Source organism: Erpetoichthys calabaricus, chromosome 4 (assembly GCF_900747795.2).
Source record: "Erpetoichthys calabaricus chromosome 4, fErpCal1.3, whole genome shotgun sequence".
NCBI classification, from domain to species: Eukaryota; Metazoa; Chordata; class Cladistia; order Polypteriformes; family Polypteridae; genus Erpetoichthys; species Erpetoichthys calabaricus.
Window position 1 is genome coordinate 66,434,781 of NC_041397.2, and position 21,468 is coordinate 66,456,248.

A 21,468-nucleotide genomic window follows, 5' to 3' on the forward strand; every position below is an offset into this window, starting at 1 on the left:
TTCATCGGTTATGTTCCAAAGAAAAGACAAATATAGGCAAGAGAGGACACATAGAGGAAAAACAGTGTATATTAAATAGGAGGAAACAAAGCAAAGGCTAGAGCAGCAGAAGATATACAGTGGCAGTCACTTGTTCAGTACAGGAGCCATTTGTGAACCAAGCTTCGCAGTGATTGTGTTCTGACTGCATTCCATTTTTGGTGTATTTGTGTAACGGATAATCAGCACAATCAGGGAAGAGCGAGGTGAAATGTGGAGCAACTGCCATTGGGAGGTCTTTCATTTTCACTGCTCTTTTATATTCCTCTGGATCAGTCATATAATATCGTTTATCATTGGGGGCTTACAATGGTGATGGGTACAACTCCTAGAGGAGTTTCAGTTGCATTTTTTTCTTTCCTTGGTTGGGGGTGCCAGACCTTTGCTGGGTATCTCCGCACCCTCTCATTGTCGCAAGTGCAGCAAATTATTGTTTTCATGTGCAACTTTATTTTTTCCTTCTGTGAGGTTTACAACATGGTAGTATGTACAGATATTTTGGTCATTTTTGCCAGTAAATGGGGGAAAAAGTTTTTGATCCTATAATGAAAAATGAAAGAATAATTAAACAGCTTTTTAACTTGGGTTGTATTTATTTTGCAGGATAGATGGGGAACAAGTTGGATACATTTCTAAGGCTCATTCTGGAAAGAAAGCAATACTTATACTGTCTTATTTTTCAGTAAATCTTGCCCAGCAAGCCCACTTTCTCTGTAGACTGTTTATACTCTTCTGGATCTGTATTACTTTAGCAAGCAAGATATAGTTAATATCATGAAATGTAACATCTGCCAACACCTGTATACACATTTTGTGTTGTCTCTGGGTAGCTGTGTGTCATTTAAAAATACAGTAGTAATATGTGGTTTACACACATAACCTAAAAGAGGTAAATCTATAATCTGACTGTAGTAGTCCAGGGACACTTTGACCACAGTCTTAGGTGATGGTTGGTGCACCGCACACGGTAACAGCATTGCCAGCAGAGCTCATGCACAATCATTTTTCCTCTTTACCTTGAACTGAAGTAGCCTAATCTGTAGCTCACTGGCCATTTATGCCAGGATTAGGGGATTAAGGAAAGTGGCATTAAGTCATACCAAATCCAATCACATTTTATTTGTCCTGTACAAATTATACATACAGTACAATATGCAGTGAAATGCTTATTATACCTGGTGACCTTTGTAAATCTCAGGTTTTTAGAATAAGAATAAGACAGCTGCCCGTTCTTAATATTTTAGGTCTCTGTTGTCATTCTCATTTAATTTTGATGTTGGTTCTCGGCATGGAATCTGATGAAAACAGTCCACTGAGCTTCAGAGATTAAGGTGTAATAGAGTTCACTTTTGGATCAGTCCTACTGCTCACTTTTTGTGATCTTGTGCTGACTTTTCATTATAACAATCTTTGCTCATGCCGAGATGTGTTTGGCTCACAACCAAGCCTTTAAACAACATTCAAAGTGATAAAACTTCCTGTTTGAGAAAGGCAGCCAATGTAAATGCCTTATTTAATGGTGCCATCTGGAGAGCTTCCAAGCATAACAACATAGATAAACAAGACACTCTTTCACTCAGGTAATTATATCTGTATTCTAATTAAATGTGTTTTTTACTTAAATAATCCCAGTACTAAGACTGCCAAGAATCTTTCATTTTTGTTCTTTAAAAAAGATTGAATTCTCTTCATAACCCACCATTACATAAGTGATCAGTAAAATAATATGTTTAGCAGCAGCGTTTCTTCATTAAGGGCCAGCAGGGCACAGCCTCAGTAATTTAACTCATTAAACTTAACTATTAAAATGTGTATTACAACCTTAAACATTTTTTTCTGTGCTCAATATAATTACTTATGTAGGAAAGTATTACTATTGTAGTGTGTCATTTTGTGTGTGTGTGTGGTGAGTGCTGCAACTCTTTGTTTCTGGCTGAGGAGCTGAAGCTGTTGGCCCTGCAGTGTTCTCGGTAGCCCTGGGTGTGTGTACACATGTGCAGACCTGAACTGTAAGGTTTAGTAAGGAGGCCATCGCCTGGATTAAAATGTGAAAGTTTGTGCTTCTTCAAATTCAAGCTTTTTCTAGTTAAGGCTATACAGCACATGACATCGAAAAGGTGTGAAGAGTCCAATACCATTTTGCCCCTTAAAGAAAGAGATCGGTTAGGAGCACGTGCTGATAGGGCGCATTGCAGCACCCACCACATGACAAACCAACTCGGGATCCCAGATTAGGACCATGCAAGCCATGCAATGGGTGACACCTCAACACCACACAAATTCAGATGGAATGGAACAGTGTGAGGAAGCCTCAATAATATGAAAAAAGATCAATTCACAAGACATTATACGGCATCCTGATTTTCATCAAGTGCTTTAGAGGACAAAACAAAAGAAGAAAGATTACATGTGCTCCTGTATGATGCTCACGTTTCAAAGAAGCACAGAGTCATCATGTAGAAAGCGCAGATCTGTATGTAGAAATTGTTCTTTTAATTTTTTGATGGCCTTGTCTTGACCAGCAAGCACTTACCTGCACGATGGCTGGTAGTGCTACCAGATATGCATTTTGCAGATCAAAGCGGGCATTGCAGTGTAGTATACGTGTTCCTTCTGTTTTATTGTGTCCTATTTCACCTCAGACCTGTCAAGCTCTAAACTGGAGATGTTGTTGTTTCAGCTCATAGCTAATAGATTTTCCTGAGCAGTGAGTGGTTGCAAGAATCTCATTTTACTTAACGTTTAAATTTAGATTGCCATATTTTGTCAGATGATGATGTCAGACCAGGCATCAACATCTCATTGTTTGATTGATTTTTTTGTGATGTAAAAGGTATGTGATCTCACATATCTCATTAGTCTTTAGCAAAACAAGCACATACAATATATTATTAGTTAAGGAAGTTTAGGTAAACATCAGAGAAGTGTGCACACAATTGGGAAAATTCTAGTACGGCCCCACCAGACTTTTCATGCCATAAACACCACTGATGTTTATATTATTATTAAAGCTCATCTTACATGATATAAAAAGTGTGAATGTTATTTATATTTGGAGTATGCAAAACTAAGTATAAGATAGTAGGATGGGACAGTGGGTAGCACTGTTGACTCACAGATCATGGCTTTGATCCCCATGTCCAGTCGTACTTTGTGCACATTCTCCCCATGTGTGGGTAGGTTTAGCACCAAGTGCTGCAGTGTTCCTCCCACATTTCCCCAAGACATTCATATTCTGGTGTTGCTGGCAATCCCATACACTGTATGTGTTGTGTGCTTGGGGTCGATGGACTGGCACCTTGTCCAGGACTGTTTCCTTGTGTATGCTCAGTGGGATAGGTTTTAGATCCTGTGACCCAGACCTGGATTTAATATTTCATCTTTTACCTAATTAGCACAGTGATCAGATACTGTTAAGAAAGAAAGCCAAGTGACATTTTGATATACATGTCATGACAATATTTGTGTGTATATTTTATACTAAAGATTAACATAAAATAAACAGATTCAATTGCACACCTCAGTATTCAATTGCATTTGACCTCTTTATTTTTCTTATGATATTCCATATTGTTTCACACTAGTGAGATATTAAAAACACAAAATGGTTTGTTATTGAAGATCTGCCAGTAAAATAAAAACACTCATTATACAAAAATTGGAAAATATTGGCTGGTACTCATACTGATGACTTGCATTCAGATGTTTGCGATTACATTCAGTGCATTAAAAAGTCAGTTTGATTTCAACAGCCTTGTAGGATTATCTGTTGTGTGCCCATTCCTTAAAAACCTGGTGAGTGAAGAATGTGGATTGTTCACAAAAAATATTGTCAAAGAATAATAGCACAGAGTCCTTGGCATTTTTGCAAAAACTGACATATTGTACAATTAGTTGAAGCCATACCTTGCAAAGTCAACTCGTTGCAGCAAATGCCTGGCCATTGTGCCAATGGTTTGTATCAATTTGCTTTTCTTTTATCTGGCGCTTTTCAGTCCAGTATTGGTGATCCAGAAAATCTTGTGTGTTGGGAGGGTCACAGAATCCCCTGAGTTGAAGTATTTTTCATATAATCAAGAATAGTAGTATTGGAAAAATGCCTTAATGCCTCCTGTATATATTCAGATATAGACACTCAAATAAGAAGAGCTACTGCCATACCCAGAGACAACCTTCTGGAATATAAAAACAAGGACAACAAGAACTGCATCCCCCTTGTTGTCACCTATAACCCACATCTTGAAACACTTCAAAAAATTATAAAAGAACTTCAGCTAATACTAAATAATGATGAAATGCTGAGGGATGTATTCCCAGAACCTCCCCTCCTGACATACAGACAACCACCAAATTTGCAGCAACTAATTGGCCCGAAGCTCCCTGAGTGAACCAACAGATAATGATACATCTCCCTGCCTACAGAAAAGATGTGCTCACATTTATAATACAGATTGTGTAGTTATACCACACTGCCGACTAGAGCATCTCATAAAGGGCTCATTTTCCTGCAGATCATCCAATGTGGTCTACCTATTTCTGTACATGAAAAGTCCCGACGCTGTCCTCTAATTTGGGAGAAACGGGACAAACACTCCGCCAAAGAATATATTTACACGGGCTCCACATTAAACATGGCAACAGGGATGTTCCTGTAGGAAACCATTTCAGCAGTAACGGACACTGTGAGAAGGACTTTGAAGTCACAGAGCTAATGGGCAACTTCAAATCACAGTAAGAGAGAAAGGAATGGGAAGTTAAACTGATGCTAGAACTGAACACATTACAACATGGTTTAAATAGTTTTATGACAAGATTTCAGAATTACTTACATTTCTCTGACTGATCCAGGCAGCCTGACTAAAGATCCACATTGTATGCAAAAACTCATCAAAAACTTCAAAAGACTTTGTTGGACAGTTATCAAAAGATCTTGACTATATATTGTTCTCCTCTCCTACAATTCAGCAGCTAAATGAATCTTAGACTAGAGAGACCTCTTATTTTTTTTACATTGAAGGTGACCCACTTAAAGGTTTTCCAGTGCTCTCTGTCCGGGTGTCTACAGTACAGTATATAAACACAGGAAACTCCAGTTTCTGTATTAAATCTTACCTGAAGAACGGGCCTGAACTAACTAAGTAAAATATGAATCATTTCATAGCATCAATGCACAGGTAGGTCTTTGTCAGTGACAATAACATATGTGGTCAGTCAGATTGCGCAATTAGCCATTCGGACGAGACCAAACTCTTCAACAAGAGTGGCATTCAAAGTTGCCCACCACACCAGTGACAGAATCTGTAGCTTTTTTGTTGGTTGCTAAATGCGCAAATGTCTTCATATAAATGTTCAGTATATTCTAGTAATTCTGAAGTTTGTTCTTGCATATAATTTTCACTTTCTGCCAGATGCACTTCACATTGCTACTGAATACATAATTGTTTGAAGTGTGACAATCACATACTAGTACAAATTTAGTCAAACTTGGCAATTCAAAGAAAACGTTTTTTAATTTGAATAGTGCGATTAATATTTAATCATGCTATGCACAAATTCAGTATCACAGTATACTGCTACAGCTTGCCATACAGCCTCTCTTTCTTTCTTAAACATTTCATGTTTGTGTTATTATTGATCCGAGTATTACTTCTTGTTTAACTTCTGAAAAGACCTCCACTGTCTCTGTCCACTGTCTCTGTTATATATTCTTCTATTTTATATTAAATAGTAAGTAAAATTATTATAGCTATTATAAACTCTAAACTTTTCCAAACTATCCCATAATAAACCGTGCACCCATCTACTTTACATTTAAAGCCACAGGCACTCAATCTGTAAATGTTACACTCTCATCTGTGCTTCTTGGATGTCCTCGATGTTCCTTTCGCGAGGCTGATTAAATATCCTGATTGTGTGTCTGAGCCTGTCTTGCATTAACAAGAAACATTTGGGGTTTGTGGAGCCAACTGGCCTGATAGTAAAAGGAGGCTTATTCAAGGAAGACTAATTCAGCTAAGTCTCAATTTCATAATCCCATGGTTCTCGTTAAATCTTTTTCATTTGTTAATTACATTTCTTTATTGGCTTGTGTTAGTTTAATACATTTCACTGTGTTATGTGCTAATTATGTTATTCATTTTAACGGTAGTGGGCAGGAGGAGAACCCTGAAAAGCTAGCAACTCTCAGGTTCTGTGGTTAGTCAGAGCGCATGTCTTGAGGGCCACTTGATGCTCAGACGCCGTGGCATTCATTTCTAAAAGTGTGTTCTGTTTATTCAGTCTTCTGTACTATTTAATTTTGTATTCTTCTTCTAATTTAGGCTTTTGTTATTTGGATTTCTTTTTATTTTAGAATTTAGCTTAGTTCATCTCTCTTTTGGTTTTATTGCCTTTGTTTTTTATATTCTTTTTTCTTTGGGTTTCTGCATTTTTAATTTTGAAGTTTTTTTTGATATTTTGAATTCATAAATGAAGAATGTATCTTATATACAGTATAAACATCTGCGCGTGGAAATGTGTGTGTCTGTCCGGCCCGGAAGTGAGAGGTGGAGTTGGGCTAAGGGCTCCACCTCTGAGGATACGCAAGTGCGGCCATCACGTCGGCAAAACGAAACCTCCGAAGAAAGAGTCACTCGCTTAACAGTTAATACAGGAGAGAGGCGAACACATCGCCAAACGGTATCTCTTTTACTTTTCCTCCCGCCGCTAATACACAAGCGAGGCGAGCATGTCTGCAAAATGAAACCTCCGAAGAAACTTTCAATTACCTGACATCTCGACATTTCAGTTTTTTTTTTCTGACAATTTCAATAGTTTCTAAGACCCTGGGCTTTTTACAGCACGGGCTTACACAGCTAGTTATTTTATATTTAGAATTTCATATATTTTGTTGTACTGAATTAGCTTTAATTATTCCTTTATGTTTGTAGAAATGGTTTTCTGACAGTTGTGATAAAATTCATAGCGCACAACTCATTGTTTCCAGCTTCCCTGATGTCTGTCTGTGTGTTGCTCTTATTTACCTCTAAGGGTTTTAAGTCATGTTGAGCACCATCAACAGGCCAGACTATGTGTGGAGCATAAACTAATTCAAAGAACTAAATTGTGCAAAGCATAAACTAATTAAAGGACCTGGAAGAAGTTCTTAAACATGATTGCTCATTACAAGAATACATTCTTATTACCTGCATGATATTATGGTATGAAAACAATTTATGATTGTAATATCAATGGGACCTCAATGAGGCATTCTGTATTAGTGCAGATTCCACACCCTGAGTGGGAGTTAATCGTGCCATGAAATTTAAAGTTTTATTTAGGAACTTTTGGGATAAAATATAGTTGAAATAAAACAGGAATCAAGTTTAGCATTGCTGCTCTTAGTTCCTGTGTAACAGTGCACAAGTAATGGCTTCTTCAATGCTCTTCCTTGTAGTAAGATAAGACCCATAGTCATGTGTCACCCTGGTGGTGGTTCCTGCCGCTACTTCTAATTTGATTTGATTGTGTTTTTTCCTAAGCCATTTTTGAGCAAGGTTGGTTTCTGGTCTGTCACCTTTGTTGGACCTTTGCTAGTCTGGTAACCCTTTACTGAGGTTTTAGTGACTTTGCATTCCTAGAATGCTTTTGTTCCATGTCATCATACATCTGATAAGCTTACAGTTAAATCTTTATTTCTCCAGCATTACTAGCATTAACTGTTTGGATTTGTTGTTCTAAAACCGATAGTCCTTGTCTTGATAAACTATAGTTATTCAGTGGACAGAAGAGTGAACCAGGAATGAGTGGGGTGTTAAGATCTTTAAGAATTTATGTTTAAGTTTAGAAAGGCAGAATGTCTTTACAACAGGGACGGTACCTGTGACTTTTGATGCAGTGCCCACTACTCTCTCCAGGCTACTCATCGTCAATTGATATATCAGACATGCCAAGGGTCCCCCAACAGAGATTGAGACAGTCAAAACAGTTTCTGTAAGGGAACGCTAAAGGAGCAGAATATTTTCAGAGAATTTTGCAGTCTTTGTGTACTAGGGTATGTTGTACCAAGGCCTTGACATTTACGTCCCTGGTATCCTGCTAGTTGATAAATAAATGTGAGAGAAAATAGCATGGCATGATTTTTGTGTATACACATTGATGTTGTCTGACAAATGATTTATGTAGTGTCTGATGAGTTCTTTAAGATTTAAATTCATCTAAATTACACCCATTAATGGGCAAAAGTAGATGGCATTTTAACATGAATTTTCAGTATAGAATAGCTGTACAGTAATCCCTCCTCGATTGTGGGGGTTGCGTTCCAGAACCCCCCGTGAAAGGTGAAAATCCGCGAAGTAGAAACCATATGTTTATATGGTTATTTTTATATTGTCATGCTTGGGTCACAGATTTGCACAGAAACACAGGAGGTTGTAGAGAGACAGGAACGTTATTCAAACACTGCAAACAAACATTTGTCTCTTTTTCAAAAGTTTAAACTGTGCTCCATAACAAGACAGAGATGACAGTTCAGTCTCACAATTAAAAGAATGCAAACATATCTTCCTCTTCAAAGGAGTGCGCCTCAGGAGCACAGACTGTCAGAGAGACAGAGAGAAAAAAGCAAACAATCAAAAATCAATAGGGCTGTTTGGGCTTTTAAGTATGCGAAGCACCGCCGGACAACGCAGCTGCAAGGAAGGGAGCAATGTAAAGGTAGCCTTTCAGCATTTTTAGATGAGCGTCCGTATCGTCTAGTGGTGCGAACAGCCCCTCTGCTCACACCCCCTCCGTCAGGAGCAGAGAATGTCAGAGAGAGTGAGAGACAGAGAAAAACAAACAATTAAAAATCAATACGTGCCGTTCGAGCTTTTAAGTATGTGAAGCACCGTGCGGGAAGCATATCGCTTGACAAAACAGCCACATTTAAGCCCAGCAAAGAAGAGAGCAATGTGAAGGTAATCTTTCAGCATTTTTTGAGGAGCGGCCGTATCTTCTAGGGGTGCGAACAGCCCCCATGCTCACAATATATTTGAGGAGTTTTATTTAATAGGTAATACGCGCTCTGGTTGCGTAGCTTCTCAGCCATCTGCCAATAGCGTCCCTTGTATGAAATCAACTGGGCAAACCAACTGAAGAAGCATGTACCAGAAATTAAAAGACCCATTGTCCGAGAAATCCGCAAACCAGCAAAAAATCCACGATATATATTTAAATATGCTTACATATAAAATCTGCGATAGAGAGAAGCCACGAAAGTCGAAGCGCGATATAGCGAGGGATTACTGTAATGCAATAACCATCAGAATTGGCTAACATTACACTCTTAAAATTGAAATAAACTCACTACACCAATTACACAATTAAACTCGAATCAAACACCATCCTTAAATATTGACCTGTGAAACCTGTTTAATGTCTCCACACCAACATATGCTGAGAACACAATTATCGCCATCCACTCGGTGTGCACTCTTCAGAGTTTTTGAAATGAGAAGCCAATTAGAGAGAACTTTTTAGTAACTCCCAAGCGAACATCAAGACTCTTATCAGTCAATTCATATATAATAATAAACAAAGGATAATATTGGTGAGCTTTAAAGGAAGGTTTTAATGTCAGCCTTTTTGGAAGAGGCTTATAGTTTGAGATGGAATTAAACACATTTTTTGCAATGCATTTTACTCCTAGAGTTGAAGTTTCGTTGTCATGTTGATCATTTAATTTTATTTTGCTGCATCTGTTTCTCTTATGCAACTCCTGTTTGAGGATTATTATTATTATTATGGTTGTTGTTATTGTTTTATGAAAAATGAAAATATGACAAAATAAGTTTTAAGGCCATGACTTTATATCAATCTAAATAGCACAAATTGAAAAACAAAACAAAAAAAGATTCCAAAGTAGCTTACAATGCTTTTTGACAAGCATTCAGAGTGTGTGTTCCATTACATGTTTATGATGGGTTCAGAAAGATGTCAGAGTTTTTAATGCTTTGCTTAAATTCAGAAATGCTTACGATCCTCTGCTCAGTCGTTCAATAACAACGACTAATCTTTGAACTTAGCATTGTCATTGATTTGCTACCAGAATTGTGGCCAAACTGAATTAGTATCATTCATGTTTTAGCCTATTATTGTTTGCCCTCACAAGTTTATAAGAAGTCAGCGCCCTTGGGTTTCATCTAGAATGGTCTAACAGCAACTGGAGTCTCTACTTTGAGACAAGATGTCTTTTTGTATCACATCTTTTGTTGGGGGAACACTTGAAGGTAATACTCAGCGATTATGGCACCAAAAAGTGGCGACACATGCAGGTACAAATGTCACTATACTCTGTACATATGACATTATCTATAAACCCATTGTAATTTCTGTGTTATTCAGCTTTAATAAATGGAGATATCTTTTTTCCCCCCAGTGCTTTATATGTTGTTGACCTAAAGAAATTCAGGAAGATTGCCGCTGGAGACAGACTCCGGGGTCAGTATCAGGCCTTAAGTCAAGATCCAAACAGTTTATCTAATCTGGATCAGGTATGAAGAACATTACTCATTTTCTTGAAAGCTTTTATTTTTTTAAATGTTGATAATATGAACCAAATATTCTCCACAACCATCATAGTAAGAGTAGAAAGTGTGTTCTATGTGGGAACCAGTAACCACTTCACTTGAAAATGTTACGAATGTTTGGAGTTACCTACAGAGTACTACTACGTAGGTCACATGGATATCTTTTAATTATGATGGCATATCGTCGTTAGCGAGCTTCCTGGACTAAATGGTGTGATCTCACATTTGTAAAAGGTTTTAAATAACCCTGAAAGGGATGTCACTCCTTGGCATAGTACACTGATCTAGTCAATGGACAAACTTAAAATTGTCAATCTGCTTAAACTGAATGCCATTTTTAATATGGGAGAAAAAGCTACACAGTGATGGGAAGAAAGTGCAATAGCTGTCCTGCCATGCATCCCTCAACCCTCTGGAGCCCTCTAGAATTACGACAAACAGTGTAACACTTCAAACCTAAAAACATTTTTGAAAAACAAATGTCAAAAAAGTTCTGCAAGGTGTGGTGATTTGGTGAATTTGACTGGACTGCTTTCTGTGCCAGTGTTGCACATGACTGCTGCAGTGCAGCTCGACTAGAAGTCACTAATTGAACTAGCGCTCAGTTCTTGCATTTGTGGGAGTGTTTGTTTAAAGTACATTTCTGTAACCAGAAGGTCCGGATGCAGTCCCAGTTTTCCCGCAGTAAAACTGATTTGAGGGCACACAGTGGTCTACTGGTTAGAACTGCTGCCATTGGCTTACAAAGTCCTGGGTAACTACCACAGTGTGTGTACACACGTTCTCATGTGTGAGTTTACAAAACAGATGGATGAAGGGAAACAGTATTTGATTTGCATACTTACACACTGTTTATATTCTAAGTTCAAACCAGTGGTGGCTGAGTACATGTTTAAGAGGTGTCCCTACAGAACATTTTACACATATGAGGATTTGATTACAGCATCAGAATTTCTGAAGGTCCGCAGGTAACAAACTGAAACGACTGTGTGCCAAGTGCCTATGTTAAATCATTCCACATTGACAATTGCAACGCCTCCGTGAAAATTACTTTCATTTTGGGTTAGATTGTTAGGTGTTATGACAAGTTTTGACACAGTTATATAGTTCTAAGTACACCATGTATACTGTAAGTTTAAGTGATCTGCAAATAGTCAAGTACGGGTCTGATTTAATACATTCAGTGCTCAAAGACTTTTTTTTTTTTTGCTTGTATAGGATCTTCCCAATAACATGATCCATCAGGTTGCCATCAAGTCTCTACCTCAAGAATGGCTGTGGTGTGAGACCTGGTGTGATGATCAATCCAAGACAAAAGCAAAAACTATAGATTTGGTAAGTATAAAACAGTGATTTGTGGTTTAAAACCTTAGTGTGAAATGAGGTGGTAAAATGTGAAAGAAAGATGAGATTCTAATAACTACTGAAGTAGTTTCTTCATGTTTATTCTAAACTAGCTGGCCCCTGCGGCTCCACCGGCGTGGTAGTGAAACAGAACAAACTTTAAAAATCAATAAACAAACAGGCATTGCTAGCTAAGCAGATACACTCCAAAATGTAGAGGTACACCGACTCAAATGGAGGCTGGCGAGTGAGTGAGGAGGGCCCTGCCCGACTCCCTACTCCTGACGTCACACTTCTCCCTCCCCTTGGCCCGCAGCCTCTGTCTCAGATTAGCAGAAATATATCACTCCTGCAAGTGAACTATGATTCTTAGCGTGATGAGAGAAGTCGCAAAATCAATCGGAATGTTCAAACAAATTATAGAAAAAAAACAATCTAAATCCGTTAAGTAGTTCTCTCGTTCACTAGCTAAGCGGAGGTAAGGTACACACCCCAAGGCTGGTGCGGCAGTGAGGAGGGCCCCGTCCCCCATCCCCTCAGCCCGCTGCATCTCTCTTGGATTAGTGCAAATAAATCAGTACCTCAAGTGAACTATGATACGTAGCGCAATGAGAGAAGTCACAAAATCAACTGGAATGTTCAAACAAATTATAGAAAAAAACCCAATCTAAATCTGTTAAGTAGTTCTCTCATGAAAAGCGAACAGACAGACAGAGGGTGGATTTTATATATAGGGAGATAACTAGTTAATAATCTATGTTGTCTATCTGAAGATATTAGAGATCCTATGTCACAAGGCTGCTTTTGGTCCGCTCTGTCTGCACTGGTTTCCTCTGACTGCTCCATGGCTCAGTGTGAGTGGGGCTGTACACATACTGGTGGTCTTTATAGTGGACCAGGGTGCCATTCAGGGTGACTCCCTCCCAAAGCAAGTGTCACGTCCATTCTCTAATTATTTGCTTCCAGTTTCATTTTTAGCAGCCCTTTTCTTGTCCTTTCATGCTAATTTTTTGGTTTTGCAAAATAACATTTCATGTGCCCTGTACTGGATTGAACAAGTGAAGACATTGGAGGGGTGGACATGTTTAGACAGTGTTGCCCCTGTTATCAAACAATACTGCCAGTCAGCAATTCAGACAACATTGCATTAAAATAAAACAAATACATATTACCAATATTTGTACCCATTCAGATTTCTTGCCACTGCCACTAAGCTCTCTTCCTCACAAAACTTTATAAATTTGATGTCACAATGCATACATTTCACACTATAGCTAGTTACTAATTTATCAAGCAGACATTTTAATCAGCAGACAACAGTACAAAAATATTCCAAGTACATGGAAGATTTGCTCATTTTTCTTGTACAAGCATGACACAGAATGAGTATTTCAAAGACAGTTTAAATAAAGTTGCCTTAAGGATAGGTGATACTGTAGACCGATATTTGTGTAACGTCGAATGAAGTGTTATATTAGTGCAAAGCATCATTTGAGCAGAGCAGACCATAAACTAAACGTACGCTGTACAGGAAATCAGGTCACCCTGTTGCACTGCTGTTTATACATCTATCAATACAAATTTACATATGCATGGAGCATTTTATACAGTACATCTGCAGTGTATTTTAAAGAATCAAAGGGAGTTCAACACAAGAACAAACCCTGGGATGATAATCAGTTGCATAACACAACCAAGTACACACAAACAGACACTCACCCATATCAGATCGGCAAAGTTTTACATTTCCATGTATTTGCTTAGTCGACACTTTTATGCAAAGCGACTTATGAAAGAGGGCAACATAATCGAGTAAACATCACTCTGGGGGACTGTTTGGAAGCAGGTGTTACAGGACATGGAGCAGACGTGAAGAGCTCACAACAAAATACAAGTGAGTTACAATTCCTAAGTTACAAAATGTAACTGACTGATGTTCAGTAAGACTGAAATTCACCAAACAAGAGAGTCTTTAAATGCTTCTTACACACGTTGCGGGAGTCCAGATTTCGAGTGGAGTTGGGCAGCTCATTAAACCTTCTAAGAGCTACACATGAAATGGGTCTGGACTGAGATGTAATACCACACAGAGATGACATCAACATCATTCAACAGAAGACCTAAGAGGTCAAGCAGGAGCACAGGATCTCTGAAGTGTCTGCATGTGTGTGTATGTATATATGTATATATATAGTATATAGGTGCTGTCCCATTGGCTACTGTGTAAGCAAGCATGAAGGATTTGAACTTAATACGTGCCACCACAAAAAGCCAGTGTAGTAGTCTGAAAGGAGTTGTGACATGTACCCACTTAACTTCACCCCAGACGTGCCACTGCATTTGAAATCATCTGCAGCACCTTGGTGACACATGTTGGTACTCCTGCCAGCAGAAAGTTACAGTAGTCCAGACATGACATAAGACCAGAGCCTGGATCACGAGTTATGCTGCATACTCTGTCAGATACAGTTTGATCTTGTGGATATTGTACAGTCAATCTGCAAGACCAAGACAGAATAGCAACATGGTCCCTGTAGGACAAGTGGTCATCAATTATCACCCCAAGGTGGTGACTTAGCAGGTGATAGTAATAATGAGTCAGTCTAAACAGAGATGGGGTGCTGAACAGATGGGCATGCTGGGACAACAAGAAGGTCTGTCTTTGCCAGCTTGTGCTGGAGATGCTGTTTGTTCAGCCACGTTGCAATATTAGTGAGGCAAGCAGAGATTCTAGCTGATACCATGTGGACCTCTGGAAGGAGTGGCAGGTACAGGTGCATATCATTGGCATAGCACTAACAAGAAAATTCATGGGACACAATGAAAGGACCTTGTGAGAAAATGTATAGAGAGAAGAGAGGAGGCCCCATCACCAATCCTCAGGGCACCCCAGTTTTTACCTGGTGCACCTTTGACATCTCGTCATGCTTGGACTCAAGGTAGGATCTGCCCAAGAGGTAGGACTCGGACCACCTGAGGGTAGTCCCAGTGAGGCCAAGGACAGAGAGGGTAACTAGCAGGATCTGGTGACCATGTCGAAGCCAGAGGAGTTAGAAAAATGAGGATAGAAGGTATGTTGATAGCTCTAGCCTGCCGTAATGTGTGGACAACAGTAAGTAGAGCCGTCTCTGTGCAATGGGCCCTCATGAGACCTGACCGATTAGTATCGTCATCTTGTTCAGCATCACTTTTATCAGATTTAAAGAGCGGCTTAGTTACCACATAGGTCTGCATGTAACTTGTACATACCAAAATGCTGATATACCAGTCCCTTGAAAAAAATTCATCCTATTTATAAACTGCTCGAAAAATTAAAGGAACACTTTGAAAACACATCAGATCTCAATGGGAGAAAAATCCTGCTGGATATCTCTACTGATATGGACTGGGTAATGTGTTAGGAATGAAAGGATGCCACATCATTTGATAGAAATGAAAATTATCAACCTACAGAGGGCTGAATTCAAAGACAAAGTGAAAATCAAAGTGAAAAAAATGATGCATCAGACTAGTCCATTAAAATGAAATTTCATTGCAGCAACTCAGAATCGTACTCAGTAGTTTGTATGGCTCCCACGCACTTGTATGCATGCCTGACAACGTTGGGGCATGCTCCTAATGAGACAACAGATAGTGTCCTGGGGGATCTCCTCCCAGATCTGGACCAGGGCATCACTGAGCTCCTGGACAGTCTGAGGTGCAACCTGCCCGTGTCAGATGGACCGAAACATAATGTCCCACAGGTGTTCTATTGTATTTAGGTCAGGTGAGCGTGAGGGCCAGTCAGTGGTATCAATTCCTTCATCCTCCAGGAATGCCTGCATACTCTCGCCACATGAGGCAGAGCATTGTCGTGCACCAGGAAGAACCCAGGACCCACTGCACCAGCACAGGGTCTGACAATGGGTCCAAGGATTTCATCCCGATACCTAATGGCAGTCAAGGTGCCGTTGTCTAGCCTGTAGAGGTCTGTGCATCCCTCCATGGATATGCCTCCCCAGACCATCACTGACCCACCACCAAACCAGTCATGCTGAATGATGTTACAGGCAGCATAACGTTCTCCACGGCTTCTCCAGACCCTTTCACGTCTGTCACATGTGCTCAGGGTGAACTTGCTGTCATCTGTGAAAAGCACAGGGGGCCAGTGGTGGACCTGCCAATTCTGGTATTCTACGGCACATGCCAATCGAGCTCCACAGTGCCGGGTAGTGAGCACAGGGTCCACTAGAGGAAGTCGGGCCCTCAGGCCACCCTCCTGAAGTCTGTTTCTGATAGTTTGGTCAGAGACATTCACACCAGTGGCCTGCTGGAGGTCATTTTGTAGGGCTGTAGCAGTGCTCATCCTCTTCCTCCTTGCCCAAAGGAGCAGATACCAGTCCTGCTAATGGGTTAAGGACCTTCTACGGCCCTGTCCAGCTCTCCTATAGTAGCTGCCTGTCTCCTAGAATCTCCTCCATGGCCTTGAGACTGTACTGGCAGATGCAGCAAACCTTCTGGCAATGGCACGTATTGATGTGCTATCCTGGAGAAGCTGGACTACCTATGCAACCTCTGTAGGGTCCAGGTATCACCTCATACTACTAGTAGTGACACTGACCGTAGCCAAATGCAAAACTAGTGAAAAAACTCAAAGACGAGGAGGGAAAAATGTTAAACCATTCCTGTTTTGGGGTCATCTCATTGTTGTCCCTCAAGTGCACCTGTTGTTAATTTCATTGACACCAAAGCAGCTGAAACTGATTAACAGCCCCCTCTGCTACTTAACTGACCAGATCAACAGCCCAGAAGTTTCATTGACTTGACACTATACTTTATACTTTAGATTAAAAAGCGTTCCTTTAATTTTTTTGAGCAGTATATTTTAAGGAATTCATTTTGGCTGTAAAGCCTGCAGCTTTATTTAGGCGAAATAAAGTCTGTTTTGCCTTAGCACAGTAGAAGGGTGTGATCATCTCGGTCTTCCCGCTAGGTCTTCTGTTGAAGACACTGTTAGCGTAGGCACTGAAGATTTGTTCAAGTCGCCTGTAATACAAACAACCTTCAAACCACAACAGGTGCTCTGACGCTGTCTCTGCCTCAGTGTCAGTGGGGTGCGGATCGTATACCTTTGGTCAGGATCTCCCTTTGGTAACTGGGAACTTCAGTGATGGAGTTTTAATAAAATAGATGCAGATGAGAAACACGCTGGAGGTGAACTCCAGAGAGTCGCTTTGGTATGGATGCATTCATAGTACCTCCGGTTTGTTATCAATTATCGAAATTCTCTCATGACAAACATTTTGCCTTTTAAATATGAACATTAATTGTCTCAATGAATATGCAAGAAGAGGTTTCACCCAGGGAGTTATCTTAAGCTAACCTACCAATAGGTGCCACACCGCATGACAAATTGATAAGGCTTTCACAGGACGTTCAATCACATACGGGACAGGTAGAAGGCAGCTGGATTTGCTGAATGAATTACAGCTACTGTATTCTTTAGCCTGCCTAATGACTAATGTATCTCCATTGGTCACATTTAATGTAATCAGCCTTCCAGAATGAGCCCTGTTTTGTCATTACGTCCCTGGGCGTACATATAACATATTAATGTTTGATGTATTAGCACATTTCTGGACAGGTTGCTCTTTAAAGTGTGAAGATGGATGATTGTCTATTTGGGGAGCCCAGCTAGTGATCTGAATAGTATACAGCAGCTAGTCTAGGCAATCAATTCATTTGTGCAACAGTAAATATCGGTTAGATCTGAAGTGCATGCTAGACTGCCTGATTATTTTTTGAATGTTATATTTCTTGGCAACTTTTATGGGAAGACATTTTAACTGTTAGCATGACTTAAACAAGGGGATTCATGACTACATATAGCTGAATGATGATAAAAAGGTCTGTCACAGCTAACTACAAAGAGCCATTGCTTTAACTGCTTTTAGGACTCGGACCCTGACGCCTTTAGCTACATACCTGTCACATTTCTGTAGCATTCTACTTGTAATCCAGAGCTGCTTGGGCCTCATCCATAAAGCATAGAAATGAGTCTCATCCGTAAAATTACAAAAGACGTAGAGGTTCATGTTAAGAATGTGACTGCACGTTTGACAATATTGAAGCTATGGCCCGCCATTTCATGCATTCAGCCAAAGAAGCTCAGTCCTTCTTTGTGATTGCTGTTTCCTCATTGTCCTGCAGATGTCTGGGATTTCATTTAAGTGCTGTTTGGAAATGTTTTTATCAAATCCTCACCCAATCATGACTAGCGTTTCGAGAGCTTTCATGTTAGCACTGCGCACAAGGGCGGTACAAACCCTGGACGGAGGGCCCGTTTATCTTAGGGCACACTAGTATGTGGACGGTTTGGAGTTACCAGTTATCCTAACACAGACAGTTTTTGAGATGTAGCAGGAAAACTTGAGTACCTGGGTGGGAGAACGGGCACGGATCTACACCCAGGGCTCGGGAGCAGTCAGACAGCAGCAGCAGCAGTCGTCCCCAAAGTGTTTCAGATCCAGCCTTTATCGAGACCTGGCGACACAGCAGTTAGCCCTGCTGCCACGCAGCCTGAACAGACAGTTCAAATCCCAGGCTGAGCACTCTCTGAGTGGACTTTGCCCCTTCGTACATCCATGTGGCTTCTGTTTTCTTGCGCATCCCAAACAATTACAAAATCAGGATGGTCCTGTAGGAGCTAGAAGTGTGCATGAGATGATTCCTGTCTTGGACCAGAATGGCTCCATAACACTAAATATTTGAGTAGGTGGGTTCAAGAAATGGAAGGCTAGTTCATAATTTTAAATTTACACATGTAGAAACCTCCGTCCATTTTGTCCATTCTTCATTTTCCATTACAGTGTATCGTGAAGCTCGAGCTGTCAGGATGGGCTTTGATGTTGCTGAATTTGAATAAGCAGGTTTGAGTAGTGAAGGAATGAAGAAATGTGCCATCCAATGGCTTCTTCCAGCTTTACAGAATGTCTAAGCAACATCACTGGCGCTGGGCACGTGTTTAGCGAGTGTTGCATTCCATTTTGAGGCTGGAGATTGAGGTTCATAATGCATTTGCTTTACATGCTTCAGCTGGTCGCCTGCTTTATTTAGTGCACCTTCCTTTTGCCTGCTGATATTATTTATCTTGTTCACTCCAACTTCTATTTCAGTGCAACAACCCCAAAACAAAAGAACCAAAGCTGAAGGCGGCCATGCGCATCGTGCCAGAATGGACGGAGTATGACGAAGAAATCAAGCAGTTACTGAAGCAGGCTGAAGGGCAGAAGAAACGTGCAAAATCAAAATCCAAGAAAAGTAAGTCAGTGGCTGACATGAGCAAACACTTCAAACTCCATTTCTATCAGGTGGTCCTGCTGTGCATTGCGACTTCCATGTGGCCAGGCGCAGTGCTGGAGTTCGAGCGAAACAGCCCCTCGAGTCTGTCCTGGGGGCTTCACTCGGCTCTGCTAAGCTGTTGCTTTCTTCACATTTCATTGAAGTGATGCCATTGCCTGGGACTCCCTGGCTCTGCTACCTTGGCTTTCTCTTACTTTTGTGCTTTCCAAATTATCTCACAGAATAAGAAAACTTTGGAAAGTGATGCACACCCTGCTGGGAAAAATATGTTCCCATTTTCCACCAAATATAATTGCTTAGGAGTGTTTCTGGGGATGCTGACTGGGGAAAAAAGATGAACATGTTTATTAAATTGTGATTTAAACAATATCTATATATTTTTTTGCCTTTAGTGGCTTTGCTAGTTAGCATATAGTGGAGTGATTGCTCACGTTTGGCACCTTACAGGGTGTTCAGAGGGGGAAAGTCCTTGCTCTCCATATTTTACTGCTGTTCTGCCCTGCGATCACGAGAGGCCTTCTGAAAGTCTCGCGGCACTAATGCAAAGTCTTTATCGGCAAGGAATCGCTCAAATTATTATCGAGAGTAAACAACACAGTTGGACAGCAATAGTTTCAAACGACTAGAATGTCGAGTCCTTTTATGTTTTTCAAGGTTGTTGCATTAGTATATTCAGGGAGAATCAAAAAATAAATGCATCTTGCCCTCTAATACCAGTACGTGTGAGCAGAGGGTCACATGGTCTCCCTGCAGGATCGCTCCACTAACTTCTTCATTCCTGTTGAGAAGCAGCTTTTTGGCTGCTCCCATATCCATTTGGGCAGGTGTGTGAACGGCCGGGTGGTCATTTTAACACAAGCATCAGTGCATCTGGAGAGGCAAATTTCAATCAAACATCTCCTAGGTCAGGTCAGGGTCATTTTATTTGGCCAAGTCATTTTTTTTTTTATTATGTATGTGAAATTCTCAGGGTGTGGGTATTCATTCAAAAGAGAGCACTAACTGTTGAAATGTCAGAATAACGTTTAGCCTGTCATTCATACCTGCTTGGTGTGTCCACTCAGTCCACACAAGCTGAGCCCACGACTTAAACATCCAAGCGTGGCGTTGTGTTTGTATCAAAATGACCACATTATCTCGTATTGACCTTTCATTGAACGGGCGTCTGAGTATTAACAGATGGACACGAACGACTCTCTGGTTTTGTTTGCTAAAAGACATTCTGTCTCTGTTTTTCATTTCACAGATGTCGCCCATAATGAACTTTAGCAGATTGAAATGTCGAAAGAGACATCTGGAATTGTGGACTGCGCCACTGCTGCTTTTACAGATTACCGCTGGCACCGGTGACTGTATGCAAGTCAGCAGGATACAAAGGGAAAAGGTCATTTGGATGATGATAGTCGTTCTTTTTTAATTTATTTATTTTTATGTTATGCCTATTGTTTTCTTTATGTATACCATAAAACATTCCTCATATAACCCCCAAAGCCCTTAGCTCTGGCCAGTTCGGTACGTTCCCTTAATAAAGTGTCAGTTTCTAATATTTGCCTCAATAAAAACCCCAGGGAAATGGATGATTTTTGTACCACATGGAATGAATACTCGGCCGCAGTTCTGTTCCTATAATAATTGAAAGTCGCAGCTTTGGGTGGCCCATAATACATCAATTGTACATCGACTGTTGTTAACTTGAACTTAATTAGATTTACTCCAAAGACGTCAGGCTTGTGACCTTCATAACCAAAGTTACAGACCACAAACTACTTCATCAGAACCACACACTACAACTTACAATGCATCTAAGAGGAGAACAGGCCATTCAGCGCAGCGCCGTCAGTTTCGACACTCCTGATCTCGACAAAATAACGGCCAGTCACATTCTCGAGGTGTGGTCCGTTCTACAAAAAGATCTTCACTTCCCACCAATTCTCTCCCATTCCTCCGGTGCTAATCTGTCCTTGTAATGTGGAGGTCGAGGTCCATTGACTGTTTCTCTTTTCATTTATTACTAACAGCATTCAGTCCAAATCCATACTTGTTTTTGGTTAATTCTAAAGCATACCATCTTAGGAACCAAAATATGATGACAGGTCAACCAGCCATTTATTCCAGGAGCTCACATTTCCATTATGAAGTGACAAGGCAGAAGAACCAATTCGGCAGATGTAGGGCAGCAACCAGCACTGTGTGGCCT

General features: G+C 40.4%; 1 protein-coding gene across 1 annotated transcript in view; it reads left to right on the top strand.

Annotated features, from left to right (window-relative positions):
- Positions 1–20,869, top strand: part of uggt2 (UDP-glucose glycoprotein glucosyltransferase 2) — a 638,028-nt gene extending 617,159 nt beyond the window's left edge. Inside the window, exons 37-40 of the mRNA XM_028799549.2 lie at positions 10,436–10,550; positions 11,805–11,921; positions 19,085–19,229; positions 20,518–20,869. Of these exons, the coding sequence (XP_028655382.2) occupies positions 10,436–10,550; positions 11,805–11,921; positions 19,085–19,229; positions 20,518–20,540 (400 nt within the window). The 3' untranslated portion in view covers positions 20,541–20,869. The remainder of the gene's footprint in view (positions 1–10,435; positions 10,551–11,804; positions 11,922–19,084; positions 19,230–20,517) is intronic.
- The last annotated feature ends 599 nt before the right edge of the window (positions 20,870–21,468 follow it).